The sequence below is a fragment of the Talpa occidentalis genome, unplaced genomic scaffold, assembly GCF_014898055.3.
Source record: "Talpa occidentalis isolate TD23 unplaced genomic scaffold, MPIMG_talOcc4v2.1 talOcc4.3, whole genome shotgun sequence".
Taxonomy (NCBI): Eukaryota; Metazoa; Chordata; class Mammalia; order Eulipotyphla; family Talpidae; genus Talpa; species Talpa occidentalis.
In genome coordinates this window covers 33401787-33421337 of record NW_023603184.1, presented here as the reverse complement: position 1 = coordinate 33421337, position 19551 = coordinate 33401787, and the positions used below count along the sequence as shown (strand labels likewise).

General features: G+C 52.4%; 1 protein-coding gene and 1 long non-coding RNA gene across 2 annotated transcripts; both read left to right on the top strand.

Annotated features, from left to right (window-relative positions):
- The first annotated feature begins 5623 nt into the window (after nt 1–5623).
- Nucleotides 5624–6930, top strand: LOC119254595 (uncharacterized). Its single transcript, XR_005127312.2, has 5 exons — nt 5624–5822; nt 5993–6060; nt 6242–6301; nt 6509–6639; nt 6711–6930. It is a non-coding gene; the product is annotated as an uncharacterized LOC119254595 (long non-coding RNA).
- Nucleotides 6931–13036: 6106 nt separating this feature from the next.
- Nucleotides 13037–18379, top strand: LOC119254594 (mas-related G-protein coupled receptor member X2-like). The gene is made up of 3 exons (XM_037521698.2): nt 13037–13205; nt 16712–17244; nt 17463–18379. The coding sequence occupies exons 1-3, from the start codon at nt 13195–13197 to the stop codon at nt 17465–17467; spliced, it is 549 nt and encodes a 182-aa protein (XP_037377595.2). The 5' UTR covers nt 13037–13194; the 3' UTR covers nt 17468–18379.
- Nucleotides 18380–19551: the final 1172 nt, after the last annotated feature.

Here is a 19551-nt window from a genome sequence, read left to right as displayed (position 1 = left end):
AAAGGAAATTAATCTTAAAAAAAAATCACACACATGCAAAAGGCAACTCCCAGAAAGGGATAAAGTGTTCACACACACCCTGTGTCTGACCAGGGCTTCATCTGCAACACTGACACACACACGAGCAATGAAGCCAATGACCCCGATACACAGCGAGCAAAGGAGCCCCGTGCTCACTTCTCAGAGAGGAGACCCCGTCGCTGTAGCCCTGGGCGGACACTTGGCCACCATTATTACAGGAAGGGTAAAGTGAACCGCAGGAGAGGAGCCCTGTGCTGTGAGAAGGCCCAGGAGAGAACACGCCCTAACTCCGGAAAGGCACCCATGGGCGGGCCCCATGGACAGCAGCTGAGCAGACCCCACACACCTCCCAGTGTGAACACAGGCCTGGGAAACAAGGATGCCCAGCCCAGAAGCACAGGAGGGGGCGCTGGATCAGATCTTGGTCGGAGTGACCTCTGCCCCCTGGGCCAAGGTGGGGGGTTCTGGCTCTTTGGGACCCTTTTCTGACTTGGGGTTGCTTTGGGACAACCCTGTTGGGCTGGGCCTTTGGGGGGTGCAGGGAACTCTGGGTGCTGGATTTGGAAGTGTATCTCTCCCATTTTCTTCATTGCACTCCTGAAAGTATTAAAGTTCCTTTCCAGGAAAGGCCTCACGCACTAGCATGTCTTGTCTCAATGCGCTGTTTGGCAGAACCTATTGAGAACGGGCAGGTTTGGGGGTGATGGGGTGTCCTCACCCTGCCCTCCAACACTTTGTTGGAAAGCGAGTGAGAATGACAAAGACAAAATCCCTCCGTTGACTTAGCAGGTGAGGGAGAAAAGTAAAATTCCTAGAAAAAAGAAGGGACTTGTAGGGTAAAGAAAATATCAGGCTTTTCTGCCCTTCCGCCATCAGGATAGATGATGGATCCTTGTCCTGAATGCATGCCTGATGGCAGGCACCTGGAATAGGGTGTGGGCATAGGTAGATGGGATTCAGCTGAGCTAAGACTGTGCTTTTAAGGGCGGCGTCACGGGGACACCAGCAGCAGCAGTAGAAGCCGAAGCCGAAAGAGAAAACGAGAAGCAGCAGAACAAACACCAGAGAGCCCAGATAGAGTGAAGACTTGCCTCCCAGCCCCCCAGCCAGCACCCCTGCCTGCCATATGCCTGGTGAACCCCAATAAAAAAACCTGCAAAACTACTGAGGACTCTGACTCCTTTACCCGGTCTGCATGGGATCAGAGAACCTGCACTGTGCCCAGTCCTGCCCTTTACAATTGGCGTAGTCGGCAGGATCCATGCAGACGGGTATCGGAGCCCTCCGAAGACCTGGAGGGACTAAGGAGTAAAAGACTGCCTGTGACGATGCTGGAGGCGCCATGGCGGTATAGAAGATGGATACGTCCACGAGCTACAGGATGAGACCTGGCGTGAAGCAGATGCCCGAAAGGACCAGCCAACGACACCGGAAAGGACCAGCCAATGACCCCTGAGGCAGCAGGACGTTGCTGACGCAAGGAGAGGCCAATGGACTTCAACTGATGGACATGGACTGATAAACTTGGACTGACAATCCTGCCAGAAGGTGGAGGACCTTGGCAGGTTATGTTTTTTTTTTTTTTTTTTTTTTTGAGAATCTGGGGGTGGCCAGTGGGCCTAGATGGCCAAAAGCAGCCTGTGCATGCCCAGCATCCAGGTGGAGGAGAAAAGCCAACTAAGAAAGCAAAAGCTGGTACTGATGCTAAGTTGAGAAGCCCTGAGTGGCTGTTAAGCAGCCTGGGTATGCTGAAGAACTGTGAGTCTCGTAAAATCACCTGTGGGTGATGCCCTGCTCATTCTTGAGTGAGGGTGAGTTGCTGAGGAACCTGTCCTTGGGGGACGGGTGGGGAACGTGGCTTGGGGTGGAGCCCAAGCCACATGTAGAGTTTTGATCCCCAACCCATGTGCTTGTGCAGTGAGTTGGCTTGAGTGCAGGGGTCTGCGAGTCGCATGGGTGGCCGTGAAGGCCGAGTGTTGGAGCGACAGCAGACAGAAACCCTGAGGGTTGGCGATTACCCCCAACAGAATAAAATTGCCAATCCCAGAGCTAGTGCATCCTGGGGGTGGATGCTGTGTGTGCCTTGTAGCCGAGACTACAGCCAGAGAAGGCCAGGAAGCCTGACGGCTCCTGGTGTGTTATAGTAGATGGCGTGAGTGATTCCCCTCCCTCGTATGAGCAGTGCCTTCGGCAGCAGATTTGGTGGCTCATCTGCTGGTACCAATAATTGTCTTTTGCTCTAGGTTGGTGCCCTGCCTGGACTTATTTGTGTTCTGTTGTATTTTGTTATATTGTATTTTGTTATATTTGATGTATTTGCTTTTGTGGGCCATGGCTGCATTGTTTGTTTGCTTAGAAAATTGTATATGTATGTATAGACTGTATGGCAGAAAACCCTGAGGGGGTGGACTGTAGGGTAAAGAAAATGTCAGGCTTTTCTGCCCTTCCGCCATCAGGATAGATGATGGATCCTTGTCCTGAATGCATGCCTGATGGCGGGCACCTGGAATAGGGTGTGGGCATAGGTAGATGGGATTCAGCTGAGCTAAGACGGTGCTTTTAAGGGCGGCGTCACGGGGACGCCAGCAGCAGCAGTAGAAGCCGAAGCCGAAAGAGAAAACGAGAAGCAGCAGAACAAACACCAGAGAGCCCAGATAGAGTGAAGACTTGCTGGGGGCTGGGAGGCCTGCCAGCCTCCCAGCCCCCCAGCCAGCACCCCTGCCTGCCATATGCCTGGTGAACCCCAATAAAAAAACCTGCAAAACTACTGAGGACTCTGACTCCTTTACCCGGTCTGCATGGGATCAGAGAACCTGCACTGTGCCCAGTCCTGCCCTTTACAGGACTCTAAGAAGCCAGCCAGGTTGCTGAGGGTCAGAGGAAAGGGGAGAGCGGACAGGCCAACGGGAAAAATGTCAGGGACTAACAGGTATTGGGAAGGAGAGGTCAGGAAAACAGATGGAGGTAATGGGGGTGCTGTTACAGAGTGAGAGTGATCCTGGGGGGGTCTCTGAGGAGCGATGACTTGACAATGACATCAATGAAGTGACACAGAGGGCGCTTCAAGCAGAGGGAACCTCCTGTGCAAAAGTCCGCCAGGAAAATGTGGTCATTGTCAGCAAGGTTCACAGGGCCTCTGTGTGTATGGGGGGGTGGGAGGGCCGGAGAGTGGAAGGAAAGCTGAAATACCGCCCTGTTTTAGTCATGGTGGTTGGATAACCCGCCATAGAAATGGTAATTTGATTTTCCCCTTGGTCGACACCACCTGGGAAGTCAGCCCTGAGTCTGGGGAAACAAACTGATCAGCAGCCATGAGGGAAATAAATAAATAAATAAATAAATAAATAAATAAATAAATAAATAAATGTACAAACATGAAACCCAAAGCGTAAGAGTCAAGAGAAAAGACCCCCACGGGGCTTCCCTGGGGGCGCAGGGGTTAAAGAAAGCGCAGTCAAGCTGTTGCCAGCCACTGCGGCAAGAGATGGATCCCCACCGGCCAGGAGCAGCGCACAGGGCGCAGCAGACCCTCCCGACTCCCCGCTGCTCCCCTCACCAGGGAATTTCAGTAGATCCGCCTGCTCTGACCGCCTCTCTCTCTGGTGCACCCTCTACCCTCCGCCCCCACCTCTGGGCTACACCCCAGTGCTTGTGTACACAATTAGTAACTCTTGGGGAAAAAGAAAAGCCTCCCCCCTCCCCCCAGTGCAGGCAGGGGCACACACTACATGCATCCTGGTTGTGGAAATGAGGAGTTTGTCAGGAAGAGCTGCCAAACGAAAAAGTGGATCAGATGGAGGAAGATGCGCCACCCAGTGGGAGCAGGTGCTGAGGGTTGAAATGGGCGGGGGGATAGGATTCCACATGGGAACCTAGACGATTAATTTGGGGGGGGGGCGATGTGCTGGGTCCCTGGAATATTCTGGCTAAATGCGAAATGGAGGACTGTGATGAGAACACGCAGAGGGCTGCGCGTGAGGTGAGCTCCGCGGTGAGGGGCTCTGAGAGTGGATCGGGAGCACCTGCGCTGCCGGGAAAGTCCCCGCGCGTTTGCAGCCACCGCAGGGTCAGTCAGTTCCTTTCCCAACGTCCCTCCCGAAACACACAAGACACTGCGACCCTTTACGGGGCGGCCCCGAAAAGATCCAGTGCACGCGCGGTGGGGCGCTCAGGGCCAGAGCGGGGGTCTGTGCGGGAGAGGCCGCCGCTCAGGCTCGGGCGCCAGGGGCTCGAGGGCATCACCTGGGCCCTGCGCGCGGGAGCGCGGGGGCGGGCGCGGGCGCACACCTGGGGCGCGCGGGTGGCGCATATAAGGCGGCGTCTCCGCGGCCCGGCGGGCTCTGGGCCCCCAGCGAGAGAGGACGCGCAACGGCCGGGACCGGAGGCGACCCCGCGGGAACGCCGGAGAGAGCCCCAAGAGAGTCAAGATCCCCCAGGGGCTCGGGGGGCCTGCCCGCCCTTCAGTCCGCTCCCCCCCCCCCAGCCCGGATACCGGCCTCTCAGCCCCGGTCCGCCCGCCCGCGCCGGCCCAGAGAGCGGGAGAGTCTGGGTTCGCAGGGGCCGGGAGTCTCCCCCGGGCCCGGGCCGCCCGCCTGCCCCGCCCCCGGGGTCTCCCAGCTGCGCCGTCGGGGAGAACGCGAAAGGCCCACGCCAGCCCCCGGGAGCCCCAGGACCCTCTGCCCGTGTGCCCGGAGCCCCCGGAGCCGGCCCCGCAGCCGCCGCCACGCCCCGCCCGGGAGTCAGGACCCGGAGCCAACAGGGACGCGGCCCCCGAAGGCCCGGGCGGGAGCGAGGGGCGCGGCTCCTCCCTGCGGCCCCGGACCCGGCGCTGGTGGCGGGAGGACTGTGCACCCGGCGGGGGCGCCGCGGACTAACGTGGGCCTAGCTCAGAGCGGGTCTGGGGTGAGCGCCCCTCGAAGCTCTGCCTGTGGCAGGGGAGGGGACGACCCTGGAGGCGCCGAGGACCCCAGAAGGCGGACGCGGCCCCGGGCTGCCAGAGCTAGACCTGGAGGAGAGGGCGAGCTGCAGGCGGGGACCCGCCCAGGACCCAGAGCCGCTGACGCAGCCGCAGGGGAGCAGGAGCCCGACGCCCCATCCGCTGCGGGCGCTGCCGGGCACCCGCCACGGCCGGCGGGGACTCCCGAGCACGCTGGGGGCTGGCGCGGGCGGCGCCTTCCCTGTGGTGCCCGGGGGTGGGGGAGCGAGGGGATCCTCTGTGCGCCCCCGGAGAGGAGAGTCGGGGTGGCCGTCAGCGGTCTGGGGCGCTTCTCCGCAGCAGGCTGGAGAGTCCAAAGAGCTTCTCAGACGCGCTGAGGTGGGGAGCCCCGAACAAGTGGGACGCGGCCGCGGATGCTCCCCGAGCAGCGGAGTCTCCTCGCGGCACCTGTGGGCGAGCCCCGTTGGCTTCGGAATGAGGGTGAGGGCGGAGGAACCTCAGGGGGCAGGCGGGGACGTGGCCTGTAGGGGAGCCCACGGCGGAGAGGGGCACGGAGCGGCCCCGCGGGGAGCGCGGTCTCCCTGGCCGGGCCGTGCCCACGGGCAAAAGGCTGCCCTGAGCGCAGGGCCCGCGTGGCACCGGTGGTGAGACCTGGTGCGGCGGGGACGGCAGTGAGTACCCCTGGGGCTGGGCTGTTCCCCCCAAGAGAGCTGAGCGTCTCAGACCTCAGTGCGCACAGCTGGGGTGGGGGTGTGGGGTGTGTCTTGTGCTGAATCCGCAGCCCAGAGAAGGCCTGCGAGCAGAGCCCGACGCCCCTGCCTGGGACGGCGGAGTCCGCGGAGACTGAGCAGTGGTTCCCCCTGGAGTAAGCGGGGCTTTGGGGGGCAGTCTAGAGGGATCATGGCGAGGAGGGGCGTGCAAAGGAGCGGCTCATTCAGCCCTTCGGGGTGCCCTGGCTGGAAGGAGCGGGTTTCTGCTATGTCTGTCGTGATTGCGCTCAGTTGCGCCGTCCACCTGTGTGGCTCATGGCTGCAGGGCTCACTGGCCAGGAGAAACCAGGTGGGGATGGTGGCGAGACAGCAAGCGGCTAGATGGACTGAGGGGTAAGGGAAGACTGCTTCCTTTCGGGGTTTGCGCCAAATGCCTTTGTGGCAAACCTGGGGTAGTGAAAAAAGGGGCGTTTGGGAGTGCATGCTTCGCGTCGGCAGCCTCAGGGTGGGCACCTGTCGGAAGGGGTGGGCGTGCTTACTCGGCACACCTGAGACTGGGGGCTGCGAAATAAAGGTTGCTGCAGAGAGCAAGGAGCAGAAGAGGACGAAAAGGAGCAATGCAGCTGAAAATAAGGTACGGGGCCCAGGGGGTCGAGGGTCCAGGGGGCTTCAGGCGCCTGCGCAGTCGGGGGGGGCGGGGTCTGGCTCACCTGGGGCGGCGCCTGGGGCTTCTCAGCTCTGCTGGGGCAGGTGCCGGCTTTTCACCATCAGAGGTGCGGGTTGCCCAGGGCTTGTGCGCACGGTGGGGAGTCTTGGGGGGCCTATTTTCGTTTTCTGGCAGGGGGCGCGGTCACTGTCTGCCTGTGGCTAGAGGCGGGTCGGTCCTGAGCTCGGTCTCCATCGTGATCCCCACAGCGGCGCCTTCTCTCCTGCAGCTCAGGTCGTGCTCAGCCGAGCACGATTCAATTCCCCGTAAGCAGTTCAGTTCCCGGGGGGGGCAGGGGGTGCAGATGGACATCCCCAGCTCTGGCCAACCCCTGCAGGACGAGTTTCCCCGGCCCCCTCCCGCCGCGGACCAGGAGCAGCCCACTGTGCACAGCAGACCTCCCCCTCTCCCCGCTGCCCTTATCAGCCGTGGATTTCAGTCCATCCGCCAATTCTGCTCCCCACTCTCTCTCGTGACTCCTCTCACCCCCCCCACCTCTGGCCTGTACCCCAGCTCTTGTGTGCATAAAGAAATAAATCTACAAAAATAAAGGAGGAAGTGTGTAGCTAAAACAGCGTTTATTACGAATGTGAGGTTTGGTCTGAGCTCCTGGGGCGCATCTGATGCAGCTGCAAGTGACGGGTCCCTCAGGGAGGAATGCACAAGTTGGTCTCCCCATCTCTGGCAGCTCCCCCCTCGTGTGATAGGTGTGTCTTCTCCCTTTCCCAGGAGCTGAGGAAAGCAGCCTGGAGCTCGCCCATCTGGGCCCACCCTTTCCCCCTCCCCTTTGCAGACCCTCCCTCAGCTTCCCCTCTTTCCCCTTTGCATAAAGCCCCTGTCCCCTGCCCAGAGCAGGACGGTTCAGTCAGACATGAGTCTGCCGCAGTGAGGTTTGTCCACAAATTTAACCATTTTCCACTCTGTTTCCTTTTTTCTTCTTCTTAGATTTCATTTATTTGTACAAGCACTGGGATACAGTCAAAAGCGCGGGAGGGTGAGAGAATTCACCAGAGCCAGAGCGGGGAACAGAGCAGGCAGAAGGACCGAAGTACACTGCTGAGGGGAGCAGCGGGCGGCAGGAGAGGTCTGCGCGCCATGTTGGTTTCTCCGTGGCCGGCCGGGAATCGAACTCGACCTGCAGAGGCTGCGGACAGCTTCACAGCGTGGCGCTCAACCCGCTGCTCCACCGGGGAGGGAAACTGAGGCCGGCATTCGATTCAATGGGGCAGGCCAGAGGCACGGGCAGGCAGGTGCTGCTGCTCTGCGGAGGGAGAGAGTTGGTGAAAAGAGGCACCTGCACCGTCCAGGAGTCCAGGGGGTAGACGGCAACGTCGGCCTGCCTTCCCCTTCGTGGGATCTGGCGCCCCCTAGCGACGCCTTCGCGCCTGCGCAGTTGGGTGGGCGGGGCTTGCGGCTGCGGCGCCCCCTGGCTGCATCTCAGCTCTGCCCCGTCAGGTGCGGGCTTCTCCCCCTCTGGGATGCTGGTTGACAGTGGCTTTCGCGGGGTGGGGTGTGTGGGTGGGATGATTTTCTTTTCCTGGCAGTGGGCGCGGAGATGTCGGGAGGTAGCCAGGTGTCCTCATTCATGGCTCAGCTTCAGTCATACAGATGTGGCTGTGAGAACCAGCTTGTCCTTACTAGTTGGGAAGGTTTTCTTAGCTTCTCTTAAGATATTCCTGTTCCTGTTGAGGAGGGAGTGAAATAGCCCCTGTTCAAAAAAAAAACTCTGAGACAGCCTCTCAAGAGTGATCTGATCCAGGATCTTCACCCTAGTCCCAACTTTGCCAACTCTGGGTCCAGAAATAGTCCCACATTTTAAGAATCTTCCTTTAGCTAGGTGAAGGAAATTCTCTGGTTACTATACTAAAAGAACATTACATTTTACCTTTTTTGGTCAGTCTGTCTCAATAACATTAACAGATTAGTTAACATTAGATTAATTTTAAATCAATACCCAAAGAGCAGTCATCTTTAGGAAAGACTTAAAATATCTCCTGAGCTTAATATCTGTTGATTGAATAACTCAGTTGATGACTGGATCAAGGAATTGCTGTGTTACCTGAGGATATTACAATAGGTGGTCTCTAAGGTAGATGCTGGAGATACAACAGGAAGCAACATTCACAAAATAAACTCACACAGGTGTGGACAGTATTGAGCTTTGAGTTTAGTAAGGCAGACAAAAGAAATAAAAGGCACACGTTTAACCCTTAGAGCTGCAAACTTTCTTCAATTCCATGAATAAAAAGCATTTGTCCACATTAGCTTCAAAATAGCACCTTTGTGGAAGAAGGGAGCATATGGTATGTTCAGACAGTCCGATGTGTGAAAAGAGAAATACATGGGTGAAGGATCATGTCACAAAGAGCTCCTGAGATGCCCACACACAAGTCCTGCACAGCATCTTGATAAACTTTGCTAGCGACCAGCTCCCTCTCCAGTTCCTGTGCACATCTCCCGTTTTAGAGACAGAGAAATGCCCTCTGGTATCACTTGATTGTAGAAAGACCACAGATCAAGCCTCCCCTCTAACACAAAGAATGGGAGAAGGGGAAGATGATACATCAAAAACTATTCTATCTAGAGCCACTTACAGTTTTGCTCTAAGATTCCACCCTCTTTGTTATTCATTTGGGGTGCTCTATCCCAGGATCACAGTGTTTCCTCAGTATGAGGTAAGAGATAGGAAGTTCTTTTCACGAAACTTTGGGTACCAGAGGCTCCAGTTGTGGGAGATCTGAATAGGGCTGTAACAGGGTAGTCCCCAGGAAAGGGGGAGGTTCCAGGTTTCCTGCCCAACCCAAAAGGAGGGTGGAGCTGAGCAGGGAGAAGAAGAAGCTGCAGAGGAGACTGAGGAAGGAAGGAGCAGGATGGAGCCAGAAGGAGACCTGGAGGAGGCGCATGGAGTCGAGAGACACGTGAAGAAACTGCACTTGCTTTTTGGTCATGGACTGGGTGACACAGATGTGGGTGAGACCCGTGGGGAGGTGACAATGGCAGTTTTTGTCTTGACTTTGATTTTGCTCTTTTCCCTCCAGACTTGTCTGGTTATTTCTGATCCTTTTCTGTGCGTCCCCACTGGAAGATGCTTTAGACTTGTGGCAGGCTTTGGGGCCTTGCTCTGGGCCAATCCCATATGGATGGACTTTTACCCACGAGGGGACGGGTAACTCTGGATGCTTGATTTAGAAACTAGATTCTTTGCCTTTCCTGTATTGTTTCCTAATTGTGTTGAAGTTCCTTTTCATTAAAGTCTCATGTTTTGTGTTGATGCAGCGGGTGGCAGAACCTATTTAGAGCAGGCAGGTTTGTAGGGTCTGGGGTGCCCCTCTCCCTGCCCTATAACAGGGAGACCCAGCAACTTTCTTCGCTCTGAACCATCTCCCCATAGTCTATTCTTTTTTTTATCTATAAAAGAATCGGGGTACAGGCCAGATGCGCAGGAGGGTGAGAGAATTCACCAGAGACAGTGGGGAACAGAACAGGCAAACTGACGAAATACACTGCTGAAGGGAGCAGCAGGCGAGACAGGAGAGGTCTGCCACGCCATGTGGGACCCTCGCTGGCCAGCCAGGATCGAACCAGCGCTGCAGAGGCTGCAGACAGCCTCACAGCGCAGCACTCAACCGCCTGCACCACCAGGGGAGGCCCCATATTCTATTTTTGATCCCAATCTCTCAAATCTTCTGTCACAGAGGGAAATTTGCTTCTCATATTAATTTAAGGATCAAAGTAAATGCAGGCATTTCACTTAGATCTAAACTGCCATTAAGCCAGACTTGTTCAAATGATTTACAAAGTTCTCTTAAGTCCCAGGAGAAAAAAGCCCAACCTGGGGTAACCAAGAGGTGTTTCATGAGGGAACTATTTGAAAACACGGACAGGATTCAGAAGTAGCAATGCTTGGTAAAGCATCCTCAGCAAACATTGGTGAGACTGTTTCTGCCTTTAGGCTTAAAGGGACTAGGCTTAAAGCAACATTCACCCAGAAGGAAGTAGCTGCAGCAGTGGGAGAGGAACTGCGGACCGGCTGAGAAGCGTGTCATTGCCAGCACAGCCTCGCAGGCAGAGGACCGGGTAGTGAAAAGCCCAAGTGTAACCCCTGCCCTCCCATCTCCTAGGGGTGTCTCACAGTGGCTCATTCCACCAGGAACCTGGAGAAAGGATCCAACCAAGGAGGTACAAAGAAGCCCCTTGGCATGCACAAAGAGTAGAAAAGGCTGGAAAAGTGGTCGCGAGGGCAAATAGGAACTATCTCTAGCATCTGCTTAACTGCCCCACAGTTTTTTACTTCCTGTTTTGTCTCTTAGTGTCATTGAGTCATTTCCGATCTAAGCTCCATTAGTTATTTTTTCTCCTGTTTGCAGAACAATGACCCATCATCATCCAAAATGCTTCTCTCTCTCTGTCTGTCTCTCTCTCTGTCTCTCTCTCTCTCTCTCTCTCACACACACACACACACATACACACACTACTAAGGCTCTCATGAGAGACAAAATGGGTTGTGTTTATGTGGCACACACCCAGACTCATGCCATTCTTCCTTCCCTATACACTCAGCTCCAATTCCTACTCACAAATGGTGCTTCAGAATGGTTCTAGGTCCTCAGCAAAGGCATCCTGTGCCCTCACTTCAAAGGCACATAGTTATCTGGGAACAGATAGGTAATTCTTTCAAACACACTCTGTGCTCTCAAGAAGAACTGCAATGAATGAAATATTCTTTTTAGATTTCTTTTGTGTGCCATAATACCTTCAATTGAAAATTTACTAAGAACCCCTGCACAGAGCTGGCCTGTAGGGATATAAACAGTGTTTCTGTCTTCCTTACAGTTGACACCAGAACCAATTCTCGCTCACGTGGCAGGATCACATTTACACTGTTTTAGCAAAAGAGCACATTCCCCTCATGTCCCTAAAGCTTGTTCTTTCACCTCAGCAGTTAGGTCATTTTCAGCCATATAGGTGGTTTGTGGTCACCTAGTGTTTTCCAGAATTCCTGCACCTGAGCGGAAATTTCTGGTCCAGGAAAGAAGTAATGCTTGAGCCCACAGCCCTCCACTGCTTTCTCAGATTGCCTCACAGACACTAAAGCTTTCATCTTCAGGAAATTTTTTGGTATGAGACAAGCCCTGGACAAGTGGCACTGAGGAGATATAATCCAGTTATAATCATTCCTACGCCAGTAGAGAGGTCTGTAGAGAGAGCCCAGACTTTAGAGTCAAAGAGAACTGTGTGTGAATCCAGGTTCTAGTGCTCCAAGGTTATGTGGTTCCCTGTGAGAGTATTCATTTCTGCAAATCTCCTCTGTAGCATGGGGACAGAATTCCATGTAACAGGGTGCCCATGGGATTCAGGGATCATCAAACAGTTTCTAGATTTGTTCCCAGGGCAGCAATGGAAGGTTTTTATACAGGAGTACCCTGTCCCAGCCTGGAGGACCAGGATTACACCAACAAGTGAAAGTGATCAGAGCTCTCCTCTAACTTTTACCTTGGGGATCCTGACTCTGGCTTTGCTTATTTTCATCATTACTTTGCTTAGGTTTGTAAGAAATGCTGTTGTCCTGGGGACCCTGGGCGTCCTAATGCCGAGGTGTGTGCTCTCCATGTATAGCCTCATCCTAGCAGGGTCTGACTCCCCTTCATCTGCTTAACTGCCCCACAGTTTTTTACTTCCTGTTTTGTCTCTTAGTGTCATTGAGTCATTTCCGATCTAAGCTCCATTAGTTATTTTTTCTCCTGTTTGCAGAACAATGACCCATCATCATCCAAAATGCTTCTGTCTGTCTGTCTGTCTGTCTGTCTGTCTGTCTGTCTGTCTGTCTCTCTCTGTCTCTCTCTCTCTCTCTCTCTCACACACACACACACACTACTAAGGCTCTCATGAGAGACAAAATGGGTTGTGCTTCTGTGGCACATTCCCTGGAGGAATGTACCTGCTCCTTCTATTCCATTTCACTCTCCACCCCACCTTTTTCTGTAGTGTGTAGAACTTTACCTACCTCATGGGTCTGAGCATTCTCAGCACCACCAGCACCAAGCACTGCCCTGTCCTCCTGTGCCAGGCTGGTCACACCACCACAGCCCATGACACTGTCAGTTGCCACACGGGCCCTGCTCTAGACCCCAACCTGGCTGCTGAGGATCTTGGAAGGAAGTACCGTGACTGTCTGTTTAGGGGTCATGACCAATTTCGGGATTGGATATTTGAGTTCATACTTGCGTGGTGGCTGCTTTTCTGATTTTTGCTCATCTGTGTCCACCCTGCTGGTCAGATTGCTCTGTGGTTCACAGCAGATGCAGCTGACCTTAGTCAGCAGTAGCTAAGTACTTGGCCCCCTTTACAATGAGTAATATTTCATTGTATATTGTTACAATGAAGAAAAAAATTAGGACAGACTGGGAAGGGCATGCTTGGCAAATAATGAGGGTCTTTGATTCTTGGCTCTAAACCCTCCCAGGCTAACACTGCTGCCCAGGCACAGAGTTGACAGCAAAAGACCCCACAGCAACAATTCTGCAGGAAGGGAAGGGGGGGTAGAAGTGGGCCAAGGGGAAACACAGGAGTAGAGCGGGATCCAATGCTGAGAAACACCTTGTGAGGGGTCCTGTGTCATTTACGACTCCGGCTCATATTTGCCAGCAAGTCCCTGTCCAGGAAACCACAGAGGCTGTCCAGAGTTGTGACAAGTGTCCCTCCAGCACCAGGCTCCTCTCCCGCCAGTGCCGGCTCCTCTCCAGAGCACAGAAGTGTCTTAAGTGGTTGTCGATCCCAGGAGCCTCTTCTCTTCAGCGCACCTTGTCACTTTCGTGAAGGAGATGGAGGAAAGGTACATTTATCAATTATTTGTTTCCAAGATATGGTAGGTACCAGACTCTCATGGATCTCTGTGTTCTAGCTGCAGTGGCAACTGTAGCTGTGGGGGCCAGGCCCTTGGGTAGAGTAACACAGTCCTGCAACTCAGCCTGGCAGGGAGGGAGCCAGGACGTAAAACGTCAACTCGCTCTCCTGTCAGTGTCTCCCTTTCACTGAAAGAAGGAGCCAGAGGGAGAGGGAGCCCATCCCTGAGACAGATGTCACCCCCAGGATTCAGGAGGGTGGGCTGGATGTAAATGGGGGTTGATGGCAAGTGGAGACGGTCAACCTCTGCTTATCGCCTCCCCAGACGTATTTCCAAAGGCCTTTTCACTTTCTCAAGGAGAATAGAAAATTTCTCACTCCATCTTCTCGATTTGTCGGTTGGTTAGTTGTTTAATTGTCCGCACCTCTCGAGTGCCGCTTCTCTGAAAAACCTCTATTTCCACCATGCCTTAATTAGGAATGTAGTTTTTATTTTAAAAGACAGCAGTGCAAGATATTTATTAATATTTGAAGTGTATGATTTTCACAATTCTCGTTGAAACCCCTATCACAGAGACTTGGAGGAAAGAGGGGGTGACTACGACAGCACTGGCGGGGCCACAGAGCAGGCCCTTCCGAGCCGCTGCTCTCCTCGGCCAGAGAAGGGGCTGCAGCCTGCGGGCCCGCGCCTCAGGAAGCACAGCACCCCGGCCCCGGGGAGAGAAGCAAGATCGCAGGAGCTCATGCTTACTTCTCACCTCTGTTGCCAGCAGCCAACCGCTCATGCTGTCCAGAATGAGGGGAGGCTGGAAAACGAGGTCCTTGTACTTGTCCCTAACTCTTAGAATGATAATACTTGGGAAGAAGAGAAAGGATAGAGGGAGCAACTAGCAGTCTCTATACTTGGGTCTCCTGAGTGTCTGTGCTCACAGGGACCTTTGGGAGACACACACACACACACACACACACACACACAAATGATGGGGCAAGAACAGAGGGAACACCTACAGGTGGGGACCCAAGACCCACATCAGTCTTGGACCTAATTATCACAAAACGTTTTGTCCTCGGGCCTCCCTGGTGGCTCAAAGGGTTAACCACAGCACTGTAAAGCTGTCCGCAGCCTCTGCAGAAAGTTCGATTCCTGGCAGGCCAGGGAGATACCCACATGGTGCAGCAGACCTCTCCTGTCTCGCCCGCTGCTCCCCTCAGCAGTGTATTTCCATCAATCTGCCTGTTCTGTTCCCTGCTCTGTCTCTGGTGAATCCTCTCAAACCCCCCACACATACATACCTCTGGCCTATACCCCACTTCTTGTATGCATAAATAAATCTTAAAAAAAAAAAAAAAACATTTTGTTCTCTTTAACCTCACTTTCTCTGTGTCCATGAGGATGCAGCGGTGGATGTTCTCTCAAAATGGGCATTTAATGCTGGGACTTGAAGACCACAACACCATCCTGGCAGGGGTAGGCCTCTTGATCTCTAGTTCACTGGGGGAGACAGCTATAGACACCCACCTGAGAGCAAAGGTGCAGGCTGTGTTCAGTCCCATAAACTAAAAGCGCAAGTCATTCTGAGAGAGAATAAGAGGATGTGCTGTTCCTTCGTCTTCTCGCCAGGTCACCAGGACTGCGGAAACTAAGAGGGCATGTGAGGGCTCAGTCCTTGCCCCAGGAGGACATGTCCTCTTTCTACTCAGGGCCTCCTGCCACGTGCGTCCTCTGCTGAGTGGAACAGTGGCTATTTTTTCTGAAGCAGAAAGAACTCAAGCTCTTGAGTTTTGCTCCTATTGGGTTTCCACTCACATCCATGTCCCTCCTTACTGGATTGCTTCCTTGGGCTCACTGTTGGAAATTTGCTAAATCCAAGCTACAAACCCCACAGTTTTGTTATTCTGGTATTTGTATGAGCATTGCTACTTTGCTTTTTGTCCTCCACTCCCTCCATGAATAAATGACCCCTCTACCCTGGCTGTGGGGCTTCAAGGCTGGTTAAGAACAGAACCCTGATATAAAACCTGTGGGTTCTGCTCTGGGCTGCACCACTGTTTGCATGAGACCTGCCATATATCCTTCTCCTGCTTCATGCTCCAATCCTGATCTGTAAGTGGCATAAAATATTTACCTCACTGATTTCTGAAGAGGATTAAAAGAGGTTGTCCTGGAAAAGCACTGGATCAGCTGCCATGACTCCCCCAGATTTGAGACAAGTTGGGCCTTACATAAGATGTGTCTTTTCATTCAAAGCCGTGCACAGTATGGAGACAAACACTTGTTCTATTTCCCAGCTCTTTGCCAAAGAAATATTTCGCAAATGCTTTTCTCAGCAAAGCAAATGGCTCGCCATTCCACAGCGGAACAGAACAGGCAGACTTGTACTGCACAGTTCATGGCAAATCACTGAGCTACATCCACGCTTCACTTCTCTCTGGTTAGCCCCATGCCACCTCTCCCTTTTCCAGCTTGCCCCTTTCTGCTCTACAATGCATTGAAATTCAGAAAAATTTTGATTCCTCGCACTACACTATGTACTTTAATTCTCCAGGTACATCACCAAAGCATTTACTGGCCCTCCCTAGGTGGAAGAACTCATGGTGGAATGTGGAGTTAAGTGGGCAGACATAGTGAATGTTTCCAAACACAGCAGTACTTTCCAAGACAGAATAATGAGTATGAAATTTCCTACATTTATCTCTTTTTTTTTCTTTTTTTTTTAATTGAGGCATTCATTTACAACACTGTATTTGACCAGAGGAAGGTTCACACCTATTCATGTTTCCTGGTGACTTGTTTCATTTGGAAAATTTAGTTTGACATTAAACCCAAGGTCTCTACAACCCTTGGGCTCCTTATGGATGCACTCCTTCATTTGATCACAAATATTTTGAGAACCACTGTGTCACCCACACACAGCGGGGCACTGAAGACATGACAATGGATAAGAAAAAATCTTTCTGTTCAAATAGCCCACACACTGGGTCACTTCTAGCTCAATAAACCTGGCGTACTCACAACTGTCATAGAAAGAGGTCGTATTCCCTCCTGACACTCAGGAAGTCCTCTCTCCCTGGCACGTGAACCACTCTGGCACTGTGATGATTGGTAAGCCAGGCCTGGGGCTTAAGACACCCTGCCCTTAGGAGGAAAGCTCACTCCCACAATAGAAGAAATGCTGGTCACAGTTCTGTCTCTGTCTCACAAAAACTGCCAGATGTCTCTCTTCTTCCTGCAAGTATGACATGGCTTAAGTAGTAAGTAGGGGTGGTAGGACCATAGGCACCATAGGGTATTCCCATGTCAGAAGAGGTAGAGATAGCGCAGCCTTTAGAATAAGAGAGAACTTGGTTTGAATCCAGCATCCAGGACTCCAAGGACTCTGTGGTCTCCACAGGCCTTCCTTTCTCTAAGACATCTATACAGCGATTCCCAGGTAACAGACTGACCATGAATCACTGATGGCTCAGCAAACGTTCACTTCTGCTTTGTATTCCCAGAGATACAAGTGGAAGTTTTCTGAGCATAGATCCAACCATGACAAGGAATGGAACTGACTTGGACCTTTCTGGGAATTTTGACTTCGAGAGTCTGATCTTGGACTTGCTCTATTTAATCATCGCCGTGATTGGGCTGGCAGGAAATGCTGCTGTGCTCTGGCAGCTATGCTTCCGCACGCAGAGAAACACCTTCTCCATCTACATCCTCAACCTGGCGGCAGCTGACGTCCTCTATCTCATCCTCCAGATCATATTCTCCCTGCAGGGACTCATCACCTCCTCTCAATTCAGCTCCTCCTCCATCGCCAACTTTCTCAGCACTGTGACGACCCTTGCCTGCATCGCAAACCTGAGCATTCTCAGTGCCATCAGCACTGAGCGCTGCCTGTCTGTCCTGTGCCCCACCTGGTATCGTAGCTGCCACCCAAGACACATGTCAGCTGTTGTGTGTGCCTTGCTCTGGGCCCTGTCCCTGCTGCTGAGCATCCTGGAAGGGTTCTACTGTGACATCCTGGAGGAAGACACTGATGATGGTTTGTGTCAAATTGTTCAGTTCATCACTAGCATATGGCTGATTTTCTTATTTGGGCTTTTCTTGGGATCCTACCTGGTCCTACTGACCAGACTTGTGTGTGGAGCCCAGTGGACACAGCTGACCAAGCAGTGTGTGACCTTCGGCCTCACTATGCTGGTCTTCCTCCTCTTTGGCCTGCCCTCTGACATCCTTTTTTTCCTTTTGTTCTGGATTCAGGATGATATTGACCTGCTCCCCTATCACCTCGACCTGCTTGCATGTGTCCTGTCCTGTGTCAGAAGCTGTGCCAATCCCATCATTTACTTTTTGGTCAGCTCCTGCAGGCAGAGGTGGAAGCAGCGACAGGGGAGCTGGTGGAAGAACCTCAAGTTGGCTCTCCAGATGACTGTACTGGACATCCCTGAGGTGGACACTCATGAAGGCAGCCTTCCCCAGGAGAGCCCGTAGATGTCGGGAGGCAGGGAGATATCCTGATTCAAAGCTCAGCTTCGGTCACACACAGGTGGCTTTAAGAGTCAACTTGTCCCTATGAGTGTGGGACATTTTCATAACTTTTTTCAGCTCTGGGCCCCTTGCATTAAAACAGGTGAGATAATTCTCCTCCTCATGAGGACAGACTGTGACAACCCAACACCTGCTAAACAAGCACAGAGCCAGCCTCTCAGACAGCCTGACCCAGGGGTCTGCACTGTGTCCCCAGGTGAGTTTTGCCACCTCTGAATCCAAGACTCTTCCCACTTCTGAAGAATCCCCTTCAGCAGACACGGAATGCTGAGCAGTGAAAAGTCCAAATTTCTGTGTTCACTGAGACGGACAAAACTAAAGGAACGTTACATAATGACAAGTCCTTTGGTCATATTCCTACACTTTGCTGAATAACATTCAAAGAGTTGAAATTCAGGCTAGCTCCAAAGAGTAATCTTTGATTTTGATAGACCTCAGAATATCTCCCTAGCTTAAAATTTATATTGAACAAATGACACAGTGAAATGAACAAATAACTTCAGGAATGTTTAGATCAGGCCAGGGCTCATTTGCTAGGTACCAGATTTGAACACCACCTTTCAGTTAACACTTCCCCATCTTCAACTCTTGCAAGCATGTGTATTACAACCAGATCCACCAATACTAAGGCAGAGCTAACATCTAAAAAGAATATTGTCTCCTTGTGGTTTCTGTTCACATGCCTCTAGGGGATCCCATGTGCACCTTTTTTGTTCTTCCCTCTGGGGCTCTCTAGTCCTTCACAGCAGGTTTCCAATGGTTCTTCCTACATTCTGTGTTCTTTGAGGACAGGATCTATATGAGATCTATCATTTATTCTTAAGAGCTAAAAACATGCATTTCATTCATCTGATTACATACAAAATTAACTTCACATTTGCTAAAAAATGATAGTTTACATGTTGCATCTTTATTGGTATTATGTTATCATTGATAATATCAACAAGAGATGGTGATTTGCATTGTTCATAAGTTTGCAATTTCATGTTTTGGCAATGAATACATCCATGACTCAAATCTCAGTCAAGCAACCAAGATATAAGGTATTTTCATCCCCTCTGAGAGCCCCATATGTCCCTTCTAGTCACCCCTCCTGTTGCAGAGGAGCCACATGTGTCACCTCTGTCATTAAGATCAGAGTCACCTGACTTTCAACTTCATATATTTAGGGCTGTACAGTGTACTTTTTTTGTTCCTACTCTCCACATAACTCCACATAACCCACAGTGCAGGTGCCCTGATGAATGTCCACACCCTGAATATGTCCCCTTTCACTGAGTTCACGCCCCCTGCCCAGGAGCACCTGGAGATGTCATGGAAGTGACTGTGGGGTCCACAGGAGCTGATTCTAAACATTGTGGGGACAAATACCCAAACATATCTAGAAGAAGTCTGCAGAGAGTCACAGGAGGGACGCGCACCCAGTGCGCAGAATGTGAATACAAGTGACAGTCTGGCTGCAGGAATGAACATGGTCCCAAATATACATGCAACATTACTGCCTGCAGACCCAGCGCAGCTGGGACAAAACAATTGTTATTATGTAAGTGGCTTGGGGGTTGATGACTATGGGAAACAGTCAGCTGACTGTCGCCCCCTCCTTAATCCAGGTTAAATCAAGTGTATCAAGGACTTGTTCATAAAATCAAAGTCCTACAAATCAAGAAAATGCCCCTGCAGCCTCTGGACCCTCTCTGTCCACCCCACAGTGGTCAAGTGTGTCCATGGCTGCCTCACCTCCAGGTCCCAAGGGTGGGTGTGGACTGCCTCTGAGTGTGAATATTCTTCAATTTACCAACTT